Here is a 21,870-nt window from a genome sequence, read left to right as displayed (position 1 = left end):
TGCATATAGAGCCAGTAAATTGACAAAGTGAAATGCCTTAAGAAATAAGTGGCCTTTATCTAATAAGGAAAGACTAAAATGAAAAGTGCAATAACCCGACTAAATATATATTTAGCAGTCTTTATTATTATTCGGAACATTTCTAATTTCTAAAAGGTGAAAAACCTACTGTTAGTTATTGTATAGCACACCACCATTATGAAATACTAAATGAAAAAAATTGTTGTTTTAAAATTTAAAGTTGATAAATTCCCTATATACAAACAGTGATGAGCCGTTGAGGTTTGTTTATGGGGTAAGTTCACAACTTACTGAGTTTGGATGCAAATTTAAGACCCCATTAAAGTAAAGAGGAGCTGAATGTAAAAACAGTAACAACCATTTTCAAATCTAATAGGCAATGGCTTGCTATACAAATGTCGGGGGGCTGGTCAATTTTTTCTTAAAATTCCATTTAGTGAGGAGTAGCAATTTAATAATGCTTAGAGGGCAACTTTAAGAAATTTGAAATGTCTTTAAATAATATATCTGTGAAATACTCATCTGTATGATGTATACAATCTACAACAGGATAACTGGCATTTACAAGAAAAATAAAAAAAATCAGTTTGACTTGCTGGTAAATGATAATTCCCAGCTGATTTGTTCTGTTTGCAAACAAATGGCTGAGGATTCTCTTTATCTATATTAGATCTATACCAGAACATTGTCCTAGATAAGCATCTGGAATAGATGTTAATGGGGGACCCCACAAAAAAAGACATAGCATGGGTTCCCACCTAAAAATACACATCCAACCCTTATCCTTGGTTAGGTCCTGGTATGCATGTCAAGGGGGACTCCATGCACACAAAAAAAAGCAAAGGGTAGGGTCCTTCTCAAAATGTGCACTACACCCTTATCTGAGCAGGCAGCCAGGTTGGCCAGGAAGAGGAGGGCTGAGTATGTGCACCCCCTACTCCTGTGCCATACCAGGCCATATGCCGTCAACATGTAGGGGAACATTGACAGGATGTTGATGAGTCTCTTCCCCACAACCCTGTCCCAATTGTTGTGGGGGTCTGCAAGTGGAGATCTAAACAAAATTTGAAAGCACCCTTTAAAAAAAGGGTGCTCCCAGACACAGTCCCCTTACATGAATGAGTAGTAGTAATAGTGCTCCTTCTCACTCCCAAAAAAATGTACATAGTAAATTAAAACACAAACTTTTTGAAAAGTCCTTTATTAAAACAATGAAAAACCTCAAAAATGTATCACTATAAAAATTCATCATCAGTCATGTTGTCTATTGATGCAGATCTGTGATAATCACAATGAATGACACCCATCAGCCTGCCAAAAGAAAAAAGAAAAAACACAGATTTCCCAGAGATTCCTGTGGTGAGCAGTTGTTGGGAGCAGATTGTGTCAGCAGATTGTCTCAGCAGTAGGTGGGTATTGCTGGACAATATAATTGATGAGGAATTTACATTGTCTTATGGGAGCAGAGCTGTGACTCACTTACTTACAGAACTGTGTACAGAACATACAGTAACATACATTTTACTTTCATAGCAAGTTGTCTATCAAAGGAAGAGTAGGGCAGCCGCTTGGCATGGGACCCAGAAGTTAACAGTGATCACTGAAATTGCTGTGCCCACTACAGTTATTTTCAGTTTCCACCTGGATCATTCAGGTATTACACATGCATTTTTACATTGGTAAAAGATGGAGCAATGTAACTATGCAAAAGTATCCACATCCTAACTTCAGCTTTAGGCTGGGTTCACACCGCAGCACGCTCTGGCTCACAGCAGGAGTCTGGTGCATCTCCATTCACAGTTTCACGTCTGATTTCAGCCCAAATTTTTGGCTGAATTCAGACCTGAAATAGACCAAAACACGCACAGGGATCCTGTGCAATTTGCACTGGAACCACTGTAGAGATGAGTGAACCAGCTCCATAGAGAGCCGGTCACAATCTCCTGCTATGCGAATTGGATGCGGGGATACCGGCATCTAATTTGTATAGGTGTGAACTCAGACTTAGTGTTTTTGTCCATTTGTCACCCTATATTAAACAGATACCTTAACCACTTCAGCCCCAAAAGGTTTCACCCCCTTCATGATCCGGCCATTATTTGCTTTAACTGACAATTGCATATTCATGCGATGCTGCAGTCAAACAAAATGTATGTCATTTTTTGTTTTTTTTGCTATCAACAATAAAAGATCAACAATTTTGAAAAAAAAAACAATTATTTTTACTTTCTGCTATAACACACATCCCAAAAAAAAAAAAAAAAAAAATCAAACGTCTTCATCAATTTAGGCCAATGTGTGTATTCTGCTACACATTTTTGGTAAAAAAAATCCCAATAAGTGTATATTGATTGGTCTGCGCAAAAGTTATCACATCTACAAACTATGGGATATTTTTATGACATTTTTATTTTTACTAATAATGGCCGTGGTCAGCGATTTTTAGCAGGGCTGTAACATTACAGCAGACAAATTGGAATCTAAGTGACAGTTTTTGAGGACCAGTGACACTAATACAGTGATCAGTGCTAAAAAACTGCACTGTCACTGTATAACTGACTCTGGCAATGAAGGGGTTAACATCAGGGTTCGATCAAAGGGTTAAATGTGCTCGTAGGGAGTTATTTCTAACTGTGTGGGGGATGGTTTAACAGGAGGAAGAAAGACATCTGTGTTCCTGATTAACAGGAACACAAGATCTCTCTCTTTCTTTCTGAAAGAACGGCTGTCTGCCTTGTTTACATAGGAAAACTGCTGTTCTGGCTCTCCAGTGAATGATCAGTGGGTCCCAGTGGCCTTCGTGGCGCTGGGCCCGCTGATTGGCAGTTCGCCGGCGGCGCGTGTGTGTGCACCCAGACCACGGAGAGGAAACAACATACAGGTACATTGTTTTATGCAGCCGGGCCACCCTGCCGCAGTAAATGTGCAGTGGACAGTTTGGAAGTGATTAAAGTAGAACTATAGGCAAAACTTTTTTCATTTTGAATAGCGCAAAATAACCCCAGGCAGATTTTTTTATTTCCATATTTCTTTATTGATTTTGCGAGTGTCTCAGAGTATCTTCGAGGGTCCAGGCGCACCAAATAGACATTTCAATAGCCTGGAGGCAATGATTTTGGCAAGTAATTTTACATCTGTGTTGAGGAGAGATATTGGTCTGGAGTTAGTAGTAGAGGTAGGATCCTCTCCTGGTTTAGGAATAGTGGTGATAACTGAACGTAGCATATTGACAGAGAATCAGAAGAAGCAGCAGAGTTGAACAGAGAGGTGAGGTGGGGTGATATATGGTCAACAAGATGTTTGTAAAATTCATTGGTGTAACCATTCTCGCCTGGGGGATTTATGGTGGGGAAGGGTTTTGATAGCTTGAATGATTTAGTCGTTTGTGAAGGGTTGAGAGAGCAGATCTAGCTGGACAGGAGTAACAGAGGGTAGATTGATTGATGTTAAAAAGTTCTGGATAATCAAGTCTGTTGTTTGGCGTGTAGTTGGGCCATTGGCTAGGTTGTAAGGGGAAGAATAATAATCACTAAATGCGTCTGCTATATTCTGAGGGTTGGTTGGTAGTTGTTGTGGAGGTTGGATAATCGAGTGACGCTATTTTGCTTTTTGGACCCCTGCTTTATTACCCAAGGCGTAATAGTTGGCTTTAGTTGGCTTTAGCAATTCTGAGGTTTTTCTCGTATTTGTAAAGTAAGAGTGGACAGAGTTTTTGTCTCTGTTCAAGGAGTTTGTTGGCTAATTTATGGGAAGGGGCTTGTGTATTTTGGTTCTCTAAATTAGCAATTTGTGATGTGATTGCTTAAATTTACTGAGTTCTCTAGTTTTTAGCTATAGCCTGTAATTTGATGATAATTCCATGCATGTGGGCTTTGTACATAGATCAGTTTCTGAATGGTCGTTAAGTTTGAAAAAAAAGGAATGGTGTTCAGCAGTAAGCTTTTGAATGTTACGGGGATCTATCAGTAGGGTGGCATTGAATCTCCATAGACAAGGCAGCCCTGAGTGTTGGTCTCCTATGGTTAAGGTTACCGGTGCATGGTCAGACCAGGATATGTTACCTATTGTGGACTCTGTTGAATCCTGGAGTGGGATTTTATTGATAATGAAAAAGTCAATGCAGGAGAAGGTCAATTGAAAAGGAGAGAAATAGGAATAATCTCTCTCTGATCCATGTTGGCATTGCCACACATCATATAGTTCAGATGTCTGAAGAAAAGGATTCATTGCAGAACACCAGTGACGGGTTGATGAGATGATGTCCAAGTTTGGGTTGCCAGTTAAGTTGAAAGTCGCCGCCTATGATAAGTTTCCCTTTCTGAACTTGCTGTACTTTCTTGTAGAGACGCTTAAGGAAGCACAGCTGATGTTTGTTAGGGCCAGAGACATAGCCATAGATAACTAAGTATAGGTGGTAGGGTTTATTTTACAGATTAGTATTAGGTAATGGTCCTGGGGGTCTGTTACGAATTGACATAGCTTAAATTGAAGGGAGTACCAGAAAGCTGTGAGAACTCCATTATATTTCTTTGGTCCCGAGCCTTAGAAGATCTTCAATGTGAATATAGAGGTTTTTGAGGATGCAAAGTGTGTTTCCTGTAGTAGCAGGATATCAGCTTTTTTGACTGTTGGCCTCGTTGAGTAGTGCTGATCTTTTTTGGGGGAGTTTAGGCCCCTCGCATTGATGTAAACCATTTTAAAGGCCATAGCATAGTATGGGTTGCAGGGTGAGTGGGCCCACTGAGGGGGTCAGTGTTTGGAAGTTGGAGAGACAAGTTAGGGTGGTTGTCTTTATATGCAGTTTGTACAGACACAAGATTAAGGATAGAGTTCAACTTGGCTTGAAGATTGAGAGTGGGTAGCTGGTGTCGGGGAGTAGGTAGAGTTCTGTTAAAAAGTGAGAGCTCAGGGGAAACACAAGCTCAATGAGCAGTAACTACTGCAAACATGTAACGGGGGAATGAGGTCCATTGCTCTTCCGGCAGGTCAGGGACCACTTGATAAGGTCTGCAGTAATATGTGAACAGTGCTGCAGGTGCCCAGTTGACAGGCGATATGCTTGTAGGAAGAAGAGACACATTTTGAGTCATCAGTTATCTAGGTGTGCTCCTCCGATTTCCATCTGGGCAGAGAGTTGTTCGGAGGAGTCAGGCACTTCTTCAGGGATTATGCGCCAATGCCTCAATGGTTTGAGGCCCATAGGAAGTGTTTGCGCCATATGTGTTTTATTTTGGTGGGTGATGATCAGTTTGGTGGGAAAACCCTATTTATAGGGGATTGCATGATTTTGAAGAGCCTTTGTAATAGTTGCTAGTTGTCTGCGGGTCTCCATAGTAGCCTTTGAAAGATCTACATAGAGAGCAACTGTCGAGAAAGGGTCAAGCACTCATGGTGTGTGCTTAGCTGTGTACATGACTCGTTCTTTAGTTGTAAAAAAATGTATGCGAGCCAGTACATTTCTGGGTGCAGAGGCTGGGATATGTGGGGGTTTAGGAAGTCTATGCGTTCTGTCAATTTCCACATGACAGTCGCTAAGGTCAGGAATCAGAGTGCGCATTAAGGACTGCAGGTATTGTGATATTGATCGGATTGTTGGACATATTCTGGAATGTTGCGAAACTTTACGTTGTTACGCCTGGATCAGTCTTCCAGGTCTGCTAATTTGAGGTTGATCAGCTGCAGTTCATCTTCATGATCTGCAAACCCCACCAGGTCATTGTGGGCTTCATACATATCATCAATTTTAGACTTTATGCAATTGATACGCTGGCCTTGTTGTTGTACAGATCCAGCTAGGGAGGACACTGCAGCAGATAAGTCGGTATACAGGGTTTGTCTCAAGGAGAGCAGCATATTTTTCATAGTGCTTTCTGATAGTGAATGATCTGAATAAGGGAATAAGTCTAGCAGTGATTCTTGCTGTGGTGGGGGGTGGGAGAATGTGCAGGGAGCTGAGCCTTCTGATGATTGTTCAGGGACTTCTGTTCTCATTTTAGAGTTAACAGGGCTAGCAGTGGAGGGTGAGTTAGAAGCAGAGGACTCACTGTTTGTATCAGGGTGCCAAGGAGGCGTTGGATGGTGAAACAGGAAGTGAGAGAAAATCCCTGGAAATTAAGGGAATTCCTTTGCGACCCTCAGGTCACCAGAACTAGTATCCACATTGGAAGACTTCCCCTTTATTACTTTTCTGGGGACAACTCAATATTTGAGATTTTCTTTTACTTTCACTTTTAATGATAATGGTAAACAGGACAAATGTAGAGGGTGAATCGCCTTAACAGAAGAACAGAGAATGATAAAAACTGACAGATGTTCTTATTCATCTCCACTCTATCCAAAACTAAAATAAAAAAAGTTTTGCCCTTAGTTTATACAAGGAAATTATTAATGCAGTTTACCAAATAGAAAACTGAACCCCCAAACATTATATATTTTTTTCAGACACCCTAGAGAATAAAATGACGGTCGTTGCAATACTTTATGGTACACCATATTTTCGCAGCAGTCTTATAAACGCATTTTATTGGGAAAAATACACTTTTTTTTAATTAAAAAATAAGAACACAGTAAAGTTAGCCACATTTTTTTCTAAACTGTGACAGATAATGTTATGCCGAGTAAATTGATACCCAACATGTCATGCTCCAAATTGCGCCAGCTCGTGGAATGGCAACAAACTTTGGCACTTAAAAATCTCTGGTGTCATTTAAAAATTTCTACAGGTTACCAGTTTTGAGTTACAGAGGAGGTCCTGTGCACTCACTCTAATGATCGCGACGATACTTTGCATGTGTGCTTTGAACACCGTTTTCATATGTGGGCGCTACTTACGTATGCATTCGCTTCTGCGTGTGAACTCGGAGGGACGGGACACTTTAAAAAAAATTTGGATCACTTTTATTCTTATTACAAGGAATGTAAACATCCCTTGTAATAGAAAAAAAACAAAAAACAAACCAAAAAATGACAGGACCTCTGTAATGTGAGATCTTGGGTCAAAAAGGCCTCAGATCTCACAATTTAAAAAAAAAATAAAATAATAAAATTCTCCCTTTAAGGCCGTCATCCAATGGCAGAGAGTCAGGTGGGGGACATCATTCCTTCACTCGACTTAGTGCCAAGCAGGGGAAAGGATTGGATCGTCTCTACCACTCTCGACGGCTCTAGTAAGTGGCGGAGACCACCAAGATGCGACGGGAGGTATGCAAATATGTCAAAGAATTATTGCCACGTTAACTGTGCATACTGATCCTGCAAAATTTGGCCTCAAGCATTTGTGCTTTAATGACTTATGGTCATGAAAGGGTTAATATTCAGGTTCTAATGATGAGATCTGCCAGTTCGAAAGTCTTTTCTGAGTGGATGTCATGCCCACCATTGCTGCATTTTGATTTAGTGTGACAGTCAAACCCCAGCCCATGAATTCTCAATCCACGACAGAGCATCAAATAATAGTCAATGGAAGACAAAGGGAGCAGACCCATGATCCTCAGTAAATTTGTATGATTTGCATCTCTTTCATGGGTTAAACATTTAGGTCACTGGTATTATTACTGACACCGTTTGGCAGCAGTTCCATGGTGTTCAGGGTGCCATCTTGCTGGAGAAATCATATTGATAAACATGCCATCTGCCATGGATTCATGTTACAAGTTATTGTGATGATGGTTAAAGTGTCACGTTGTCAACATTATTAAATCGTTTCAAAAGACTCCTTGCTTTTCTGCTGCTGTATTGATGTCTGTAATACACAATATGGGTTCAGAGGCCCATGATTTAATATATATTTAATTAGAAAATACACGTATTTAATATTTCATAACCTTATCTTCAATAAATATATATTTTTAAAAGGTAACGATAACTTTAATAGATGACACTAATTTGTCATAGCATGCATAGCACCCTCCTTAGCTTTACACTGCAATCTTGTGTGAAAAATTAACAACTTTTGGAAATACTATATTTATTGGCGTATAACACTCACTTTTTCACCATGAAAATGGGGTGCAAATAGTGCGTGCGTGTTATACGCCAAACTTCCCTCTTAAAATGAATGTGCGTATTATACACCTGTGCGTGTTATACGCCAATAAATACGGTAGCTTACAATGAGCAGAATGCTTACATTCTGAGCAAAGACAGGCATGTGCTGAGAAAGAGATATCAGAATAAAAATGTGCATGTGCTAAGAAGAACTGGCATAGCCTCAATGCTATACATGGCCATGCTCGTCTGCACTGGAATGTGCCAATGTGTGCACCTGTACATGTTCATGCACACCCACTGCTGGAACTGGTGGCAAACGTCCTAGATAGGGACAGCCGCTGCGGACAGAGATTGCTGGATAATCTTCAGCTACCAGTACTGTTTGCTTCTGTGTATCCTGTATTCCATGGACATCCCATTACCAACCCAGTTTGCCTCTGGACCATTCTGCTACCTGACTCTTGGTTGGACCCCAGCTTGCTCAAAGGACTTTGCCTCTCCTGAGTCACTGTGTATGACCCTGACTTTCCCCTCTGACTATTCCTTTGCCTGCTCCACTTGATTCCTGTGTATGACCTTGGCTGTGTTCCAGACCACACTCCTGCCATCAGTCCTGACAGACCAGCTGACCACTATCTAGTAGGAACCTTTGGAAGCAACCTCCAGCAGATCTACCTAAAAGGCACCCTTACTTCTTTGAGCCTTGCACTCCCTGCTCTCCCCTCCAGAGGTGCTCGGTGCTCAGACACAAGAGAAGCCCTATTGTTAATTTGGCCTCCAACCAGGTACGTAACACAAAGCCTTCAAAGTTCAGGCAGCTTATTTTTCGTTTATCGGGTCCCAACAGTGCATATATGCATAAAGAGGAAAAGTGTGCAGTATGGTAACAAACTCTGACTAACAGCCACATCAACCGGTCAAAGTGTGGAACTGTAAAATATAATTTTTGGAAGTAAAGGAATATGTACGGGATGAAGCCTGTCGTGGAGAAGATGAAAGATGTTTCAGTGAACCTGACTAATCCATTCTGCAAAGGTCCACAAGATATTTCTGAAATCAAGAAATTTGGGATTGGAGGAGCTGATTTTAACACATAGCAGAGAATTAATTTAAGCGGAGGAGTTAAGCAGGAGCAGACTTGTTCCTATTATGTTGCATGGAGCAAACAGGCAGCTTAGGCCTTGTTGTTTTTTATATCTAATTACTTAAGCTAATATGGACTGTCTCTATTTTTCATTTTCTCTAGGTTGGGAGTGTGATCTCAGTAGGGCATAGATTATAAACATTCAGAGATCTATCTTACCCTTAATGCTCACAGCCCATTAGTGCCAAAACCATAGAAATCACATAAAACACACACACTAAAGCCCCTATAAAATTTAGAGTCAACAGAGTATGAAATTTACCTGAAAATTATGAGAAAGCACCTTTCAAATAAAAAGAATATATACACTTACTGTTGCTGCTGGTCCAGCAAAAGCTAAGCAAAGTAATATCAAAAATGGAATTGATTCTTGGTGGGGTTCGATGTAGGGCATGCTAAGGCTCCTGTCATAGCAGCTAAATCCTGAATGAACTGGTTTAAAGACATCTGTTAACTCCAGGAAGTAGAGGCTGACCACCGATGAAGCCAGGATAGGTAACTAAAAAAAAAAGAAAATAAAAATTGAAAATATTTGCACCACAGTCAACTTCAAGAGAACTTATTACATTTGTGTGTCTATGTATCTAGTTATATATAAATATATATATATACAGTATCTCACAAAAGTGAGTGCATCCCTCACATTTTTGTAAATATTTAGTTATATCTTTTCATGTGACAACACTGAAGAATTTACACTTTACTACAATGTAAAGTAGTGAGTGTACAGCTTGCATAACAGTGTAAATTTGCTGCATTTTCCCTCCACGATGTCATGTGACTCATTAACTCATTAATGTTTCAAGGTCTCTGGTGTGAATGGGGAGCAGGTTTTGGTGTTATGGCTCTCACTCTCTCGTACTGGTCACTGGAAGTTCAACATGGCACCTCATTGCAAATAACTCTCTGATGTCTGAAAAAAGCATTGTTGCTCTACATAAAGATGGCCTATAGCGGTTTAACAGGAAAGGTTCCATTCAGAACAGGCCTCGCCATGGTCGAACCAAAGAAGTTGAGTGCACATGCCCAGCGTCATATCCAGAGGTTGTCTTTGGGAAATAGACGTATGAGTGCTGCCAGCATTGCTGCAGAGGTTGAAGGGGTGGGGGGTCAGCCTGTAAGTGTGTAGACCATATGCTGCACACTGCATTAAATTTGTCTGCATGGCTGTCATCCCAGAAGGAAGTATCTTCTAAAGATGATGCACAAGAAAGTCCGCAAACAGTTTGCTGAAGACTAGCAGACTAAGGACATGGATTACTGTAACCATGCCCTGTGGTCTGATGAGACCAAGATAAACATAATGGGTTAAGATGGTGTCAAGCATGTGTGATGGCAACCAGGTGAGGGGTACAAAGACAAGTGTGTCATGTGTTTGCCCTTTCGTGTGCTCCTTAAGGTGAAGACAGGGGTGAACAGCGGCCCAGATATGGTGATAACATAAAATTATATAGCAACTGGAATATAGGTATACATAAAATGTGTGTGAATAAGCACACATAATATTAAAACATTTGTTTAAAACATAAGTCTGGTGCCCCTCTCTTCCCATTCCTTGAGGTGAAGGCCAGTTATAGGTGGGGAGCAAAGGCCATGTTTTTTGTTGCCTACAGTCAAGCATGGTGGTGGGAGTGTCATGGTCTAGGGCTGCATGAGTTCTGCCGGCACTGGGGAGCTACAGTTCATTGAGGGAACCATGAATGCCAACATGTACTGTGACATACTGAAGCAGAGCATGATCCCCTCCCTTCGGAGACTGGACCACAGGGCAGTATTCCTACATGATAATGACCCCAAACACACCTCCAAGACAACCACTGCCTTGCTAAAGAAGCTGAGGGTAAAGGTGATGGACTGGCCAAGCATGTCTCCAGACCTAAACCCTATTAACATCCACAAGCTCCGTGATGTCATCATGGAGGAGTGGAAGAGGATGCCAGTGGCAACCTGTGAAGCTCTGGTGAATTCCATGCCCAAGAGGGTTAAGGCAGTGCTGTAAAATAATGGTGGCCACACAAAATATTGACACTTTCAGCCCAATTTGGACATTTTCACTTAGGGGTGTACTCACTTTTGTTGCCAGCAGTTTAGACCTTAATAGTTGTGTGTTGAGTTATTTTGAGGGGACTGCATATTTACACTGTTATACAAGCTGTACACTCATTATTTTACATTGCAGCAAAGTATAATTTCTTCAGTGTTGTCAAGTGAAAAGATATAATAACATATTTACAAAAATGTGAGGGGTGTACTCACTTTTGTGAGATACTGTATATATTTATAAAGCAAGGAAGTAGAAGTATTCCAAAGTATGGTGTAGTAATAGGAACAAATACATCCATACAGAAGTCTACAGGAAATGACAAGGGTAAACGTGTTTGCTCTCGCTTTTAATGCACGATGAGACACTGAATTCTCTTTGCTCCAGCATCACTAGTATTACCCCTAGCTAGCAATTCTACCACTCTCGCAAGTCAGTTATCATTGAGTGAATCAGGGAATTCCAAAATTGTTTTTATTCACCTAAATATATGTATGCAGACTTATGCAGAAGTTTTTTTTTCCAGACAAGACAGATCTGTTTAGAAATATTTGACTGAATACAAGACTGAAACTCAAACCTAGTGCCACATCATACTTCATATTATAATTGCTCAGGTTCATCTAAATATAAATGTAACATTAGGAGGGTCTGTACATCAGAGTGAAAGGACAGGGGGCCACCAAGCAGGTACAACTGATACAACTGTTTTAATAGTTCACCTTAAAAGAGGAACTGCAGTCTGCTCACATAATTTGTAATAAAAACCTCTTTGCCATTCTGAAGCTTCCCTCCAACCACTTTGCATATTATTTTATATATACTGTGATTCTGTACTTGCCCAAATATGCTGCAGAAATATCCCTCCACTAAGTCTAGCTGCATCCATTTTAACTGTGGGCAGCTGAAGCTGCTGCTGGTTCACTTCCTGGATTTATCCAGACACACATATGCACACCTCTAGCCCTGCACCTCACATTGGACCTCTTATGACTTATCCCCCCTCATTTCCTGGCAAACTCTCATAAGAGTGAGAGAGTGAGCTGTGCATTATGTCATAAGCCTAGGCAAGAAATCAGACGAGAAACAGGAAGTGGGCTGTATAAGGTATTTACGTAAACAAAAAAAAATGTTTTACTATCCAAAGTTAAAACAACAAGGGCAGAAGATTTAATAGATGGAAAAAAAAAGGTCCGCTTTAAGGATAAGCATACCAATATACCTGATGGATCATGCAGATTTTGCAGATATCTGGTTATCCATGAATTAGCTTGAGCCAGAATAAACCTCTGTTCAGCAGGATTGATTTGCTTACATTTCTGTCTGCCACCCTTGGCAAATCATGAAAAATTTCCTTTTTCTTCACTGATAAGGCTGGGTTCACACTGCTCTTCTGATCCGATTTTGCCCTGCAACATTGGTCAAACATCGGTCAGACTTTAACCACTTGCTGACCAGCTGCCGTCAATATACTGCGACAGGTCGGCACAATCCCGCGAACCGTCATAGCTGTATGGATCCTTTAAGCGGGATAGCAGGCGCGCACGCCCGCTGCATTGTGTGGGTGCTGATGCTTGTGACCGGCATTCGCGACTAGACATGTGCAGAGTAAAATATTTTGTTTCGGGAATTTCGTTTTCGTCCGAAAAATTAATTTATTTAGTTACTCCCAAAATTCGTTTTTATTTATTTCGTTTTTCGTTCAAAAATTGCATTCGTCCGAAAATCCACATGAATTACGGTCGAATCTGTCTTTGAAGGCTTATGGTGTCTGTCGAATGTATAAAGAAGATTCGACAGAGCTAGTATATAGCATACTTCATGTGAACTTTAGAACCCTATTAAAGTCTATGGGACTCCAACGTTCAAAATCTAAAGTGCTAATTTTAACCACTTGCTTACTGGGCACTTAAACCCCCGTCAGTCCCAGACCAATTTTCAGCTTTCAGCGCTGATGCACTTTGAATGACAATTGCGCGGGCATACAACACTGTACCCAAATGAAATTTTTATCATTTTTTTCCCACAAATAGAGCTTTCTTTTGGTGGTATTTAGTTACAGCTCGGAGTTTTATTTTTTGCTAAACAAACAAAAAAAGATGCAAAAAAATAAAAAAAATAAATCATGTTTTAATAGTTTGTTATAAAATTTTGCAAACGGGTCATTTTTCTCCTTCATTGAAGTGCGCTGATTAGGCGGCACTGATAGGCTGCATTGGTGGGCACTGATGGGCTACATTGGTGGGCACTGATAGGCTGCATTGGTGGGCACTGATAGGCTGCACTGGTGGGCACTGATAGGCATAGTTAAGGCGGCACTAATAGGCACAGATAAGGCGGCACCGATGGGCACAAATAAGGCGGCACTGATGGGCAAAGATGGGCACAGATAAGATGGCACGGATGGGTGGCACGGATGAGTGGCACGGATGGGTGGCACGGATGGGTGGCACGGATGGGCACTGATAGGTACCACTGATAGATGGGACTGATGGGCACTGATAGGTGGCACTGATAGGTGGCACTGATAGGTGGCACTGCTGGGCACTGATGGGCAGCACTGCTGGGCACTGATGGGCGGCACTGCTGGGCACTGATGGGCGGCACTGGGGTGCAGCACCTTTGAGGCAGATTGTGGGCACTGTGGGTGGCACTGTGGGTGGCACTGCTGGGTGGCACTGTGGGCACTGCTGGGTGGCACTGTGGGCACTGCTGGGTGGCACTATGGGCACTGCTGGGTGGCACTGACGGGGGGCACTTACTTTTTATTAGGGTGGCACTGCAGGGGGCAGGTGGGCACTGGCAGGGGGCAGGTGGGCGCTTGCATTGCTGGCCGTGATCGGGACTGATGTCCCGATCACGGCCGCCGGTGATCGGCTTTTTTTTTTCTCCTCGCGCTGTCAGCGCGAGGAGGAATACTAGCCGATTACCGGCTCCGTTATATCACCTGATCAGCTGTCATTGGCTGACAGCTGATCACGTGATAAGGGGTCGGGATCGACCCCTTGCACGGATCGGTGATCAGGCGAGTCTCATGGACTCGCCGATCACAGAGCGCGCCGCGCGCGCCCCTCAGGGGGCGCGCAGGCCGCTCATACACGGGACTACGTCAATAGACGTAGTCCCGGAAAAGGAGATCCGTGCTGTAGCCGTCATTTGGCTATAGCGCAGATCTCAAGTGGTTAAAGGCTAATTTGCAAGTTACTGTCCTAAAAAGTGTTTGGGGACCCGGGTCCTGCCCCAGGGGACATGTATCAATGCAAAAAAAAGTTTTAAAAACGGCAGTTTTTTCTGGAGCAGTGATTTTAATAATGATTAAAGTGAAACAATAAAAGTGTAATATTCCTTTAAATTTCGTAGGGTGGGGGGTGTCTATAGTATGGCTGTGAAGGGGCGCATGTTTCTGGTGCTTAGAACTGCCCCTGCACAAAGTGTCATTTATGCAGGAAAAAAAGTCCTTTAAAATCACTCGCAGCTATTATAAATTGTCGGCTCCGTAATACAGAGAACACTCATTGAAAGTCATTGATTAAAAAAAAAGCGTGGGAGTCCCCCAAATTGGTAATAAATTACACTTTGTGCAGGGACAGTTCTAAGCACCAGAAACATGCGCCCCCTCACAGGCATACTATAGACACCCCCCCCCCCCCCCCTACGAAATTTAAAGGAATATTACACTTTTATTGTTTCACTTTAATCATTATTAAAATCACTGCTCCCGAAAAAACGGCCATTTTTAAAACTTTTTTTTGCATTGATACATGTCCCCTGGGGCAGGACCCAGGTCCCCAAACACTTTTTAGGACAGTAACTTGCAGAATCTTTTCTCTCTGTCAAATCAAAAGCATTAGAAAGACCAGGAACCAGGCCAGTACTGGTGGAACATCACCCTGAGATTCTTTATATTTAAAAAGTGCATTTGACTACTTACTAAGGTGAGAGTTCTTTGAGCACAGAGATGTCAGAAGGAGGGAAAATACACCACAAACTTTATATATGTTCACTTGAGAAGCACTGTATTTAGGAATAAGTAATCATTCAGGCACAACACCTCTGGAATATGAATTGTCACATATTTTGAGAGTCATTCACTTGCACTTGTAGATAGACTGCACTATAGATATGCACTTTATATGTTATGGTATATACCACAGTGTATAAAATTGTATATGATTTTATGATACACATTACAATGGCTCAATGACATTTTTTACTACTACATAATCATTATAGAAAACAATATGCTAAAGCTCAGTAAATTGAGTTTAGGTTCTGTCTCATTGAAAGCAAACTTTCTGGGGTCTTTAATCAAACACTAAGCCCTTGTACACACGGTCGGAGATTCCGACGGAATATGTCCGATCGGACCGTTTTTTCGGATATTCCGACTGTGTGTGGTCTGCATCGGACTGTTTCCGTCGGAGTATCCGACGGACCAACTTTTCCAACTTGCCGGTAAAATTTTCCGACAAAATGCTCCGATCGGACATACTCCGATCATGTGTAGAGAATTCCGATCGGACAAAGTGCCACACATGCTAAGATCAAATACCTACACCAAAGCTATTGGCTACTAGCGTGAACGTAGTCCCGTCGTAACGAAATAACGTAATCACGCCGGATTTTCCGACAACTTTGTCTGACCGTGTGTATGCAACAGTTTCGGACAAAATACGTCGGACAATATCCGACGGATTTGGTTGACAGAATCTCCGACCGTGTGTACAAGGGCATAGTGTGAATCATGATACTGACCAAATCTTTGCATATATTTAATTTCGCACATTTGTATATTAACATTTTTGATAAAAAATCAAAAATACATTTTTTGCTAAAAGTATAACAAGACAACTCTTGATTACATCTTGCAACTTCAGTAATATGTTGACATTTCTTGACTTACAGGTCTTGTATTTTTAGCTGCTACCTTTTCACATACCTCCCAACTTTCTGAAATGGGAATGAGGGACACCTATTACCAAATGTATGTAGGCATGGGGCACACCCCCTGCAATGCCCCCTTAACCACTTAAGGGCCAAGCCTCTTTCTGAGATTTGGTGTTTATAAGTTAAAAACTGTTTTTTTTACTAGAAAATTACTTAGAACCCCAAACATTATATATATATATATTTTTATAACAACACCCTAGAGAATTAAATGGCGGTTGTTGCAATACTTTCTGTTACAATGCATTTTTTTGGAAAAAATACACTTTTTTAAAATTAATAAATAAGACAGCAGTAAACGTAGCACATTTTTTTTTATATTGTAAAAGATAATATTACGCCGGGTACATTGATACCCCACATTTCACACTTCAAAACTGCGCCTGCTCGTGGAATGGTGACAAACTTCTACCCTTAAAAAATCTCCATAGGTGACATTTAAAAAATTCTACAGGTTGCATGTTTTGAGTTAATTCTATCTAGAGATAGAATTATTGCTCTTGCTGTAGTGATCGCGGCGATACCTCCCAGGGGTGGTTTGAACATTGTTTTTATATGTGGGTGCTACTTAAATATGTGTTTGCTTGTGCACGAGAACTTGGCGAGATGGGGAGCATTTAAAAAAATTAATTTCTTATTTATTTTACCTTTTATTTTAAATTTTTTTACACTATTCTTTTAAAAAATAAAAATTGTGCCACTTTTATTCCTATTACAAGGAATGTAAACATCCCTTGTAATAGAAAAAATGCATGACAGGACCTCTTAAATATGAGATCTGGGGTCATATTTACACTAAAATGCAATAACAAAATAAAATAATTAAATGTAATTTAAAAAAAAATGTCTAAAAAAATGTCCCTTTAAGAGCTATGGGCGGAAGTGATGTTTTGACGTCGCTTCCGCTCTGCAATGGTATGGAGATAGGTGGGGACCATCTTCCCCTCACTGTTCTCCATGCCTAACAAGAGAGCGGACCCGATTGGCTCCACCACCACCGACAGTTTCTATAAGCGAGGACACCGGAGCACGGCAAAAGGGTGGCCCTTTCCTGCTGCAGATAAAAGTGATGTTGCGGCGAATCTGCCTCAGAAACCACTTTTATCTGAAAGAGGACAGCTTTCTGAAGAAGAGGATACCAGGGTTATGGCAACTAGAAAAATGATAAAAAAGCTAAAAATGAAATTGTAAAAAAAAATTATGAAATATCTAATTATAAAAAAAAATATAAAATCAAAAAACTACTGACACCACTCCCCTGCCTTACCAGCACTGCCCACTGCCCCAACCCCCTCCCCCAAAAAGCATTTAAAAATAAAAATGTCATTGTAAAAAGAAAAAATATGTAAAAATATAAACCACTGACACCATCCACTGCCCTACTGACACCATCAATGCTACATACTCCCCACCCCTTCCCCACAAGTACTGTGAAAGAAATATAAAAAAAAAATTATTTGAAGAAAATAATAAGCAACAAAATTGTAAAAAATAATAGAGAAAATAATAACAAAAAACTACTCACGCACTGCTCTTCTGACACTGTCTACTACCCTCACCCCCAATAATTGTGAAAACATGCATGTAAGTTATCTCAGACTCCATATAAGCCGCGCTCAATATGTAGCACGGTTTAAGCCACGCCCACCTCCCTGAAATTTCGCAGGTTGGGATGTCTGCAAAAAGAGCAGCATAGGAGGTTATTGACTCACTGAATTAACAGGTAGTCTTTCGCACAATATAATAAAACACTTTTAATTACATATTGAAGGAAAAAAAAAAAAGTTTACATAGGTTTAAATACACTTTACATATCAGCTCACAACAACACAAAAATCAGCACAGCTCACAGCGCTGCTACTAGATCAAAGGCGTGTAATTACACAATAATTACCCTTGGCAACTTACATTGAAGCCAGGAGAACAATGAACCACACTAAGAATTGCATGGATATTAACTGTGTGACTTATCTCAACTGTCAGATATGACAACATGTTTAACACTTTGGGCTAAACAAGCTTTTACTTGTCTCAATAGCTGTGACCAAATGCGATGTAATTATAGAGAACATATAAAAAATGAAATGTGTGTGTCCTATACTTCCCCTTACACAGTGCTCCAACCTAAAGATGCTTTTCAAATTCATATATAGACCTTTTCTGTCACAATCTTATCTAAGGCTAGCCATACACACATAGAGTTCTCATTCAGTCCTCAGGCTGAACAAGACACATATAATGGATTTCTCCATCCATACTAAACAACGTGGATAGAGAAATTTCCCCTGCCAGCTATTGCATTCAGGCAGCTGTCACCCAAGGCTGACTGAACAACCGGCGACTACATCTGATTGGATAGTGTCACTGTTTGGCAGATCATTTTCCACCTGGCTCCTTCAATTTTTCATTTGAGGCAGGTGGTGCCAACAGCATGATTCAGACAAAATTGGAGCCGTGTTCGGCAGGCTTAAAGGAGAAGTATAGCAAAAGCTAATTTGGCTGTACTTCTATGGATCACAGGAGTGCAATTCATTTTTTCGACCCGTTTTCAGCAGAAAGTGGGCTGAAGTCTGCTCTCTGCTGATGTCACAGAAGTCGATCCAGGCACAGCGTCATTACGACAATGGAAGTCTGGATCTGCCAGCTCCCTGGACTGACACCTGGCGAGTCACTGAGAGGCTGAGTCAACCGATCCACTCCCTCCCCAGCCCAGTTCTCCAATGAGTGAGGAGGGAGCAGAGCAGAGAGCGGTCAGACGCCAGAGCACCCTCCCCATGTTGAGGGCATGTGGCCTGGTACGGTTCAGAAGGAGGGGCGCTCTCTCGTCCCCCCCCTCTTTTCCTGCAGCCTGCCAGGTTGTGTGCTTGGATAAGGATCTGGTATAGATTTTGGGGGGACCCTATGGCATTTTTTTTTAATTTGGTGCAGGGTTCCCCTTAATTTACATATCAGACCTGAAGGGTGTGGTATGGATTTTTTTTTGGGGGGGGGCCCATGCCATTTTTTTTAATTTGGCACAGAGTTCCCCTTAATTTCCATATCAGACCTGAAGGGTCTGGTATGGATTTTGGGGGGCCCTACGCCATTTTAAAAAAAATTGGCGCAGGGTTACGCCTGGTAATGGACTGGGGGGGGGGGCAATGCTCTTTTTTTCAATGAGTTTTATCTATATTGCCAAGATCTGACAATTCATTACAGCTGCGATCAGTTTTAAATGACAATTTTTCCTTTAGAAATGTAATTTTGCTGTGGTACTATGCCACTTTACAGGCATATTACAGACACCCCCCAGGCATGAAATTTCATTGTTATTGTTTCACTTTAAGCATCAAGAAAAAAATACTGTTCCCGAAAAAACGTCCCTTTTAAAAAAAAAATTTCATTGATACATGTCCCCTGGGGCAGGACCCGGGTCCACAAACACTTTTTATGACAATAACTTGCATATAAGCCTTTAAAATTAGCACTTTTGATTTTTCATGTTTGTATCCTATAGACTTTAATGGTGCACGTGTGTTCTTCCGAATTTTTTTGCCTATTCGCATGTTCTGGTGCAAACTGAACCGGGGGTGTTTGGCTCATCCCTAGTTACGATACAGAGCTGGACCACATTTTGCATGCTCCAGTTTCCGTAAATAACCCACAGCGTGTGGTTGTATTTAGTGTAACATGTTCATTTTACTATATATCCTTGTTCAATTCAATGAGCTTTAAGTGCATTGCCATCTGCACTCGTAATAACCGACCTCAACATTTGGTTGCTAATAGTGTGTCTAGATTCTCAATTCTAGGCAGCTGGACATAGCCCTAGCATATAAAATGCATTAACTACATTTATGTAATCAGATTTCCTGTATGGAATATGTTTATGAACTAACAACTCTACTACAGTTAACATGGTATTTGCAATCAATACAAATCAATAAGCTACACTGAATTTTGTTGTTATATTAAAACAAAGATGGCTACAGCTGAGTATCTAACAGGAGTTCATGCCACTCCCAAAAATCTTTGTTCAATAAAGACAATGGGGTTGATTTACTAAAATTGTAGAGTGCAAAATCTGGTGCAGCTCTGCATAGCAACCAGTCCGCTTCCATTCTTAATTGAACAAGCTGAAGTTAGAAACTGATTGGCTATCATGCACAGCTTCACCAGATTTTACACTTTTCAGTTTTAGTAAATGAACCCCAAAGTGTAGCAATCTGTTAACTTTTAACTAGAGTTACTAACTACAGGCATACCCCACGTTTAATTACACAATGGGGTTTATTTACTAAGACCCTGTTAACACTGAAACGCTTTACAGGCGATACAGCGCTAAAAATAGCGCCTGTAAAGACCGGCTCCTGTCTCTCCAGTGTGCAAGCCCACATGCTTTCACACTGGAGCGGTGCGCTTGCAGGACGTTAAAAAAACTCCTGCAAGCAGCATCTTTGGAGCGGTGTATACACCTCTCCTAACCACTGAAATCAATGAGGTAGCGCGGCTGTACTGCCGGCATAGCGCTGCTGCAGCAGTACTTTGCAGTGGGTTTAGCCCTTTCTCTGCCTCTAGCGGGGGGTTAAAAGTGACCCACTAGTGGCCGAATAGCACCGCAAAATTGATTGCTCTCACCAGCCCAGTGTCAAAAGGGGCCTTAAGCTGGAAAGTGCAAAATCAGGCTCACTTCTGCATAGAAACCAATGAGCTTCCAGGTTTTATTAACAACCATTGGCATTGACAGTCTGGGTGAGGGTAATTGTATTAGTAGATTAAGGCCGACTTTACACGGTTCAAATCTCGGCTGGTTCCTGCTGATTCAGCAGGAACCAGCCAAGATTTGAACCATTGCTGTACAGGCTGTCTGTGCTGATGGGGGAATCATACAAATTACTTTCCTGCATTGCAGTGGACAGATGGGACACTTTTGATACTTATATTGGGACATCTGACATAAAAAAAAATCTGTTCTATAAAAATGCACTGATTACTGTATAAATGACACTGGCAAGGTAAGGGTTAATTCTAGGGGTTGATCAAGGGGTTAAGTGTCCCTGGGAGGTGTTTCTAACTGTGGGGGAAGTGGACTGACTGAGAGTACAGAGGGATCGCTTTTCCTGATCACTATGAACAGACGACCACACTGTACTCCCCTGACAGAGTAGTGACCTGCTTTGTTTACATTGGCAGATCCTCATTCTGCCTCTTTGTGGAATGATCACGGGTGGCTGACGGATATAGCGGCCGCCGGCCATGTGCATCAGCTCCAGCACTGCACCGCAGGGGCGCACATGTGCACGATGTATCCATATAAACTATTACATTCTGCTGGAGAGCTTGTGCTTTTGAAAAACAACAGACTTGATGAATGGTTCACTGGATGAAAATAGAAGAAAGCAAGCCCAAAATTAGACACAAATGCAGCCATCACATTTAAGAAATGGTAAGCTGTAGTATAAGAAATGTTTGCTTTCGGGTTTAATACTGCTTTAATTGATCATTTACCATTCATTGTTTGATGGGATGTTAGCTGTAGTCCACCACCATCACATTCTCCCAACTGTGTCAATGTGCATTACACATCTGTATTTTCCATTTTTCTAAGGGAAATCTAAGTCTCAGTAACTGGTTACAGCTGCCAGATGCAATGTACATTTGGAAAAATGTAATTGCTGATTTTATTAGTGATTCACCTATTCAATCCTTTAGAGGCTAATGCCCTGTACACACAATCGGATTTTCCGAC

At 41.3% G+C, this 21,870-nt stretch overlaps 1 protein-coding gene across 1 annotated transcript in view; it reads right to left on the bottom strand.

The window, feature by feature from the left end:
- Positions 1-21,870, bottom strand: part of PLPPR4 (phospholipid phosphatase related 4) — a 211,714-nt gene that overhangs the window by 106,065 nt on the left and 83,779 nt on the right. Inside the window, exon 2 of the mRNA XM_077452876.1 lies at positions 9,468-9,653. Within this exon, the coding sequence (XP_077309002.1) occupies positions 9,468-9,653 (186 nt within the window). The remainder of the gene's footprint in view (positions 1-9,467; positions 9,654-21,870) is intronic.

The sequence above is a fragment of the Lithobates pipiens genome, unplaced genomic scaffold, assembly GCF_037356315.1.
Source record: "Lithobates pipiens isolate NorthernLeopardFrog02 unplaced genomic scaffold, aLitPip1_a1.2 Scaffold_23, whole genome shotgun sequence".
In the NCBI taxonomy this organism is placed as follows: domain Eukaryota; kingdom Metazoa; phylum Chordata; class Amphibia; order Anura; family Ranidae; genus Lithobates; species Lithobates pipiens.
The sequence above is the reverse complement of the archived record's forward strand: the minus strand, read 5'-3'. Positions and strand labels throughout refer to the sequence as shown.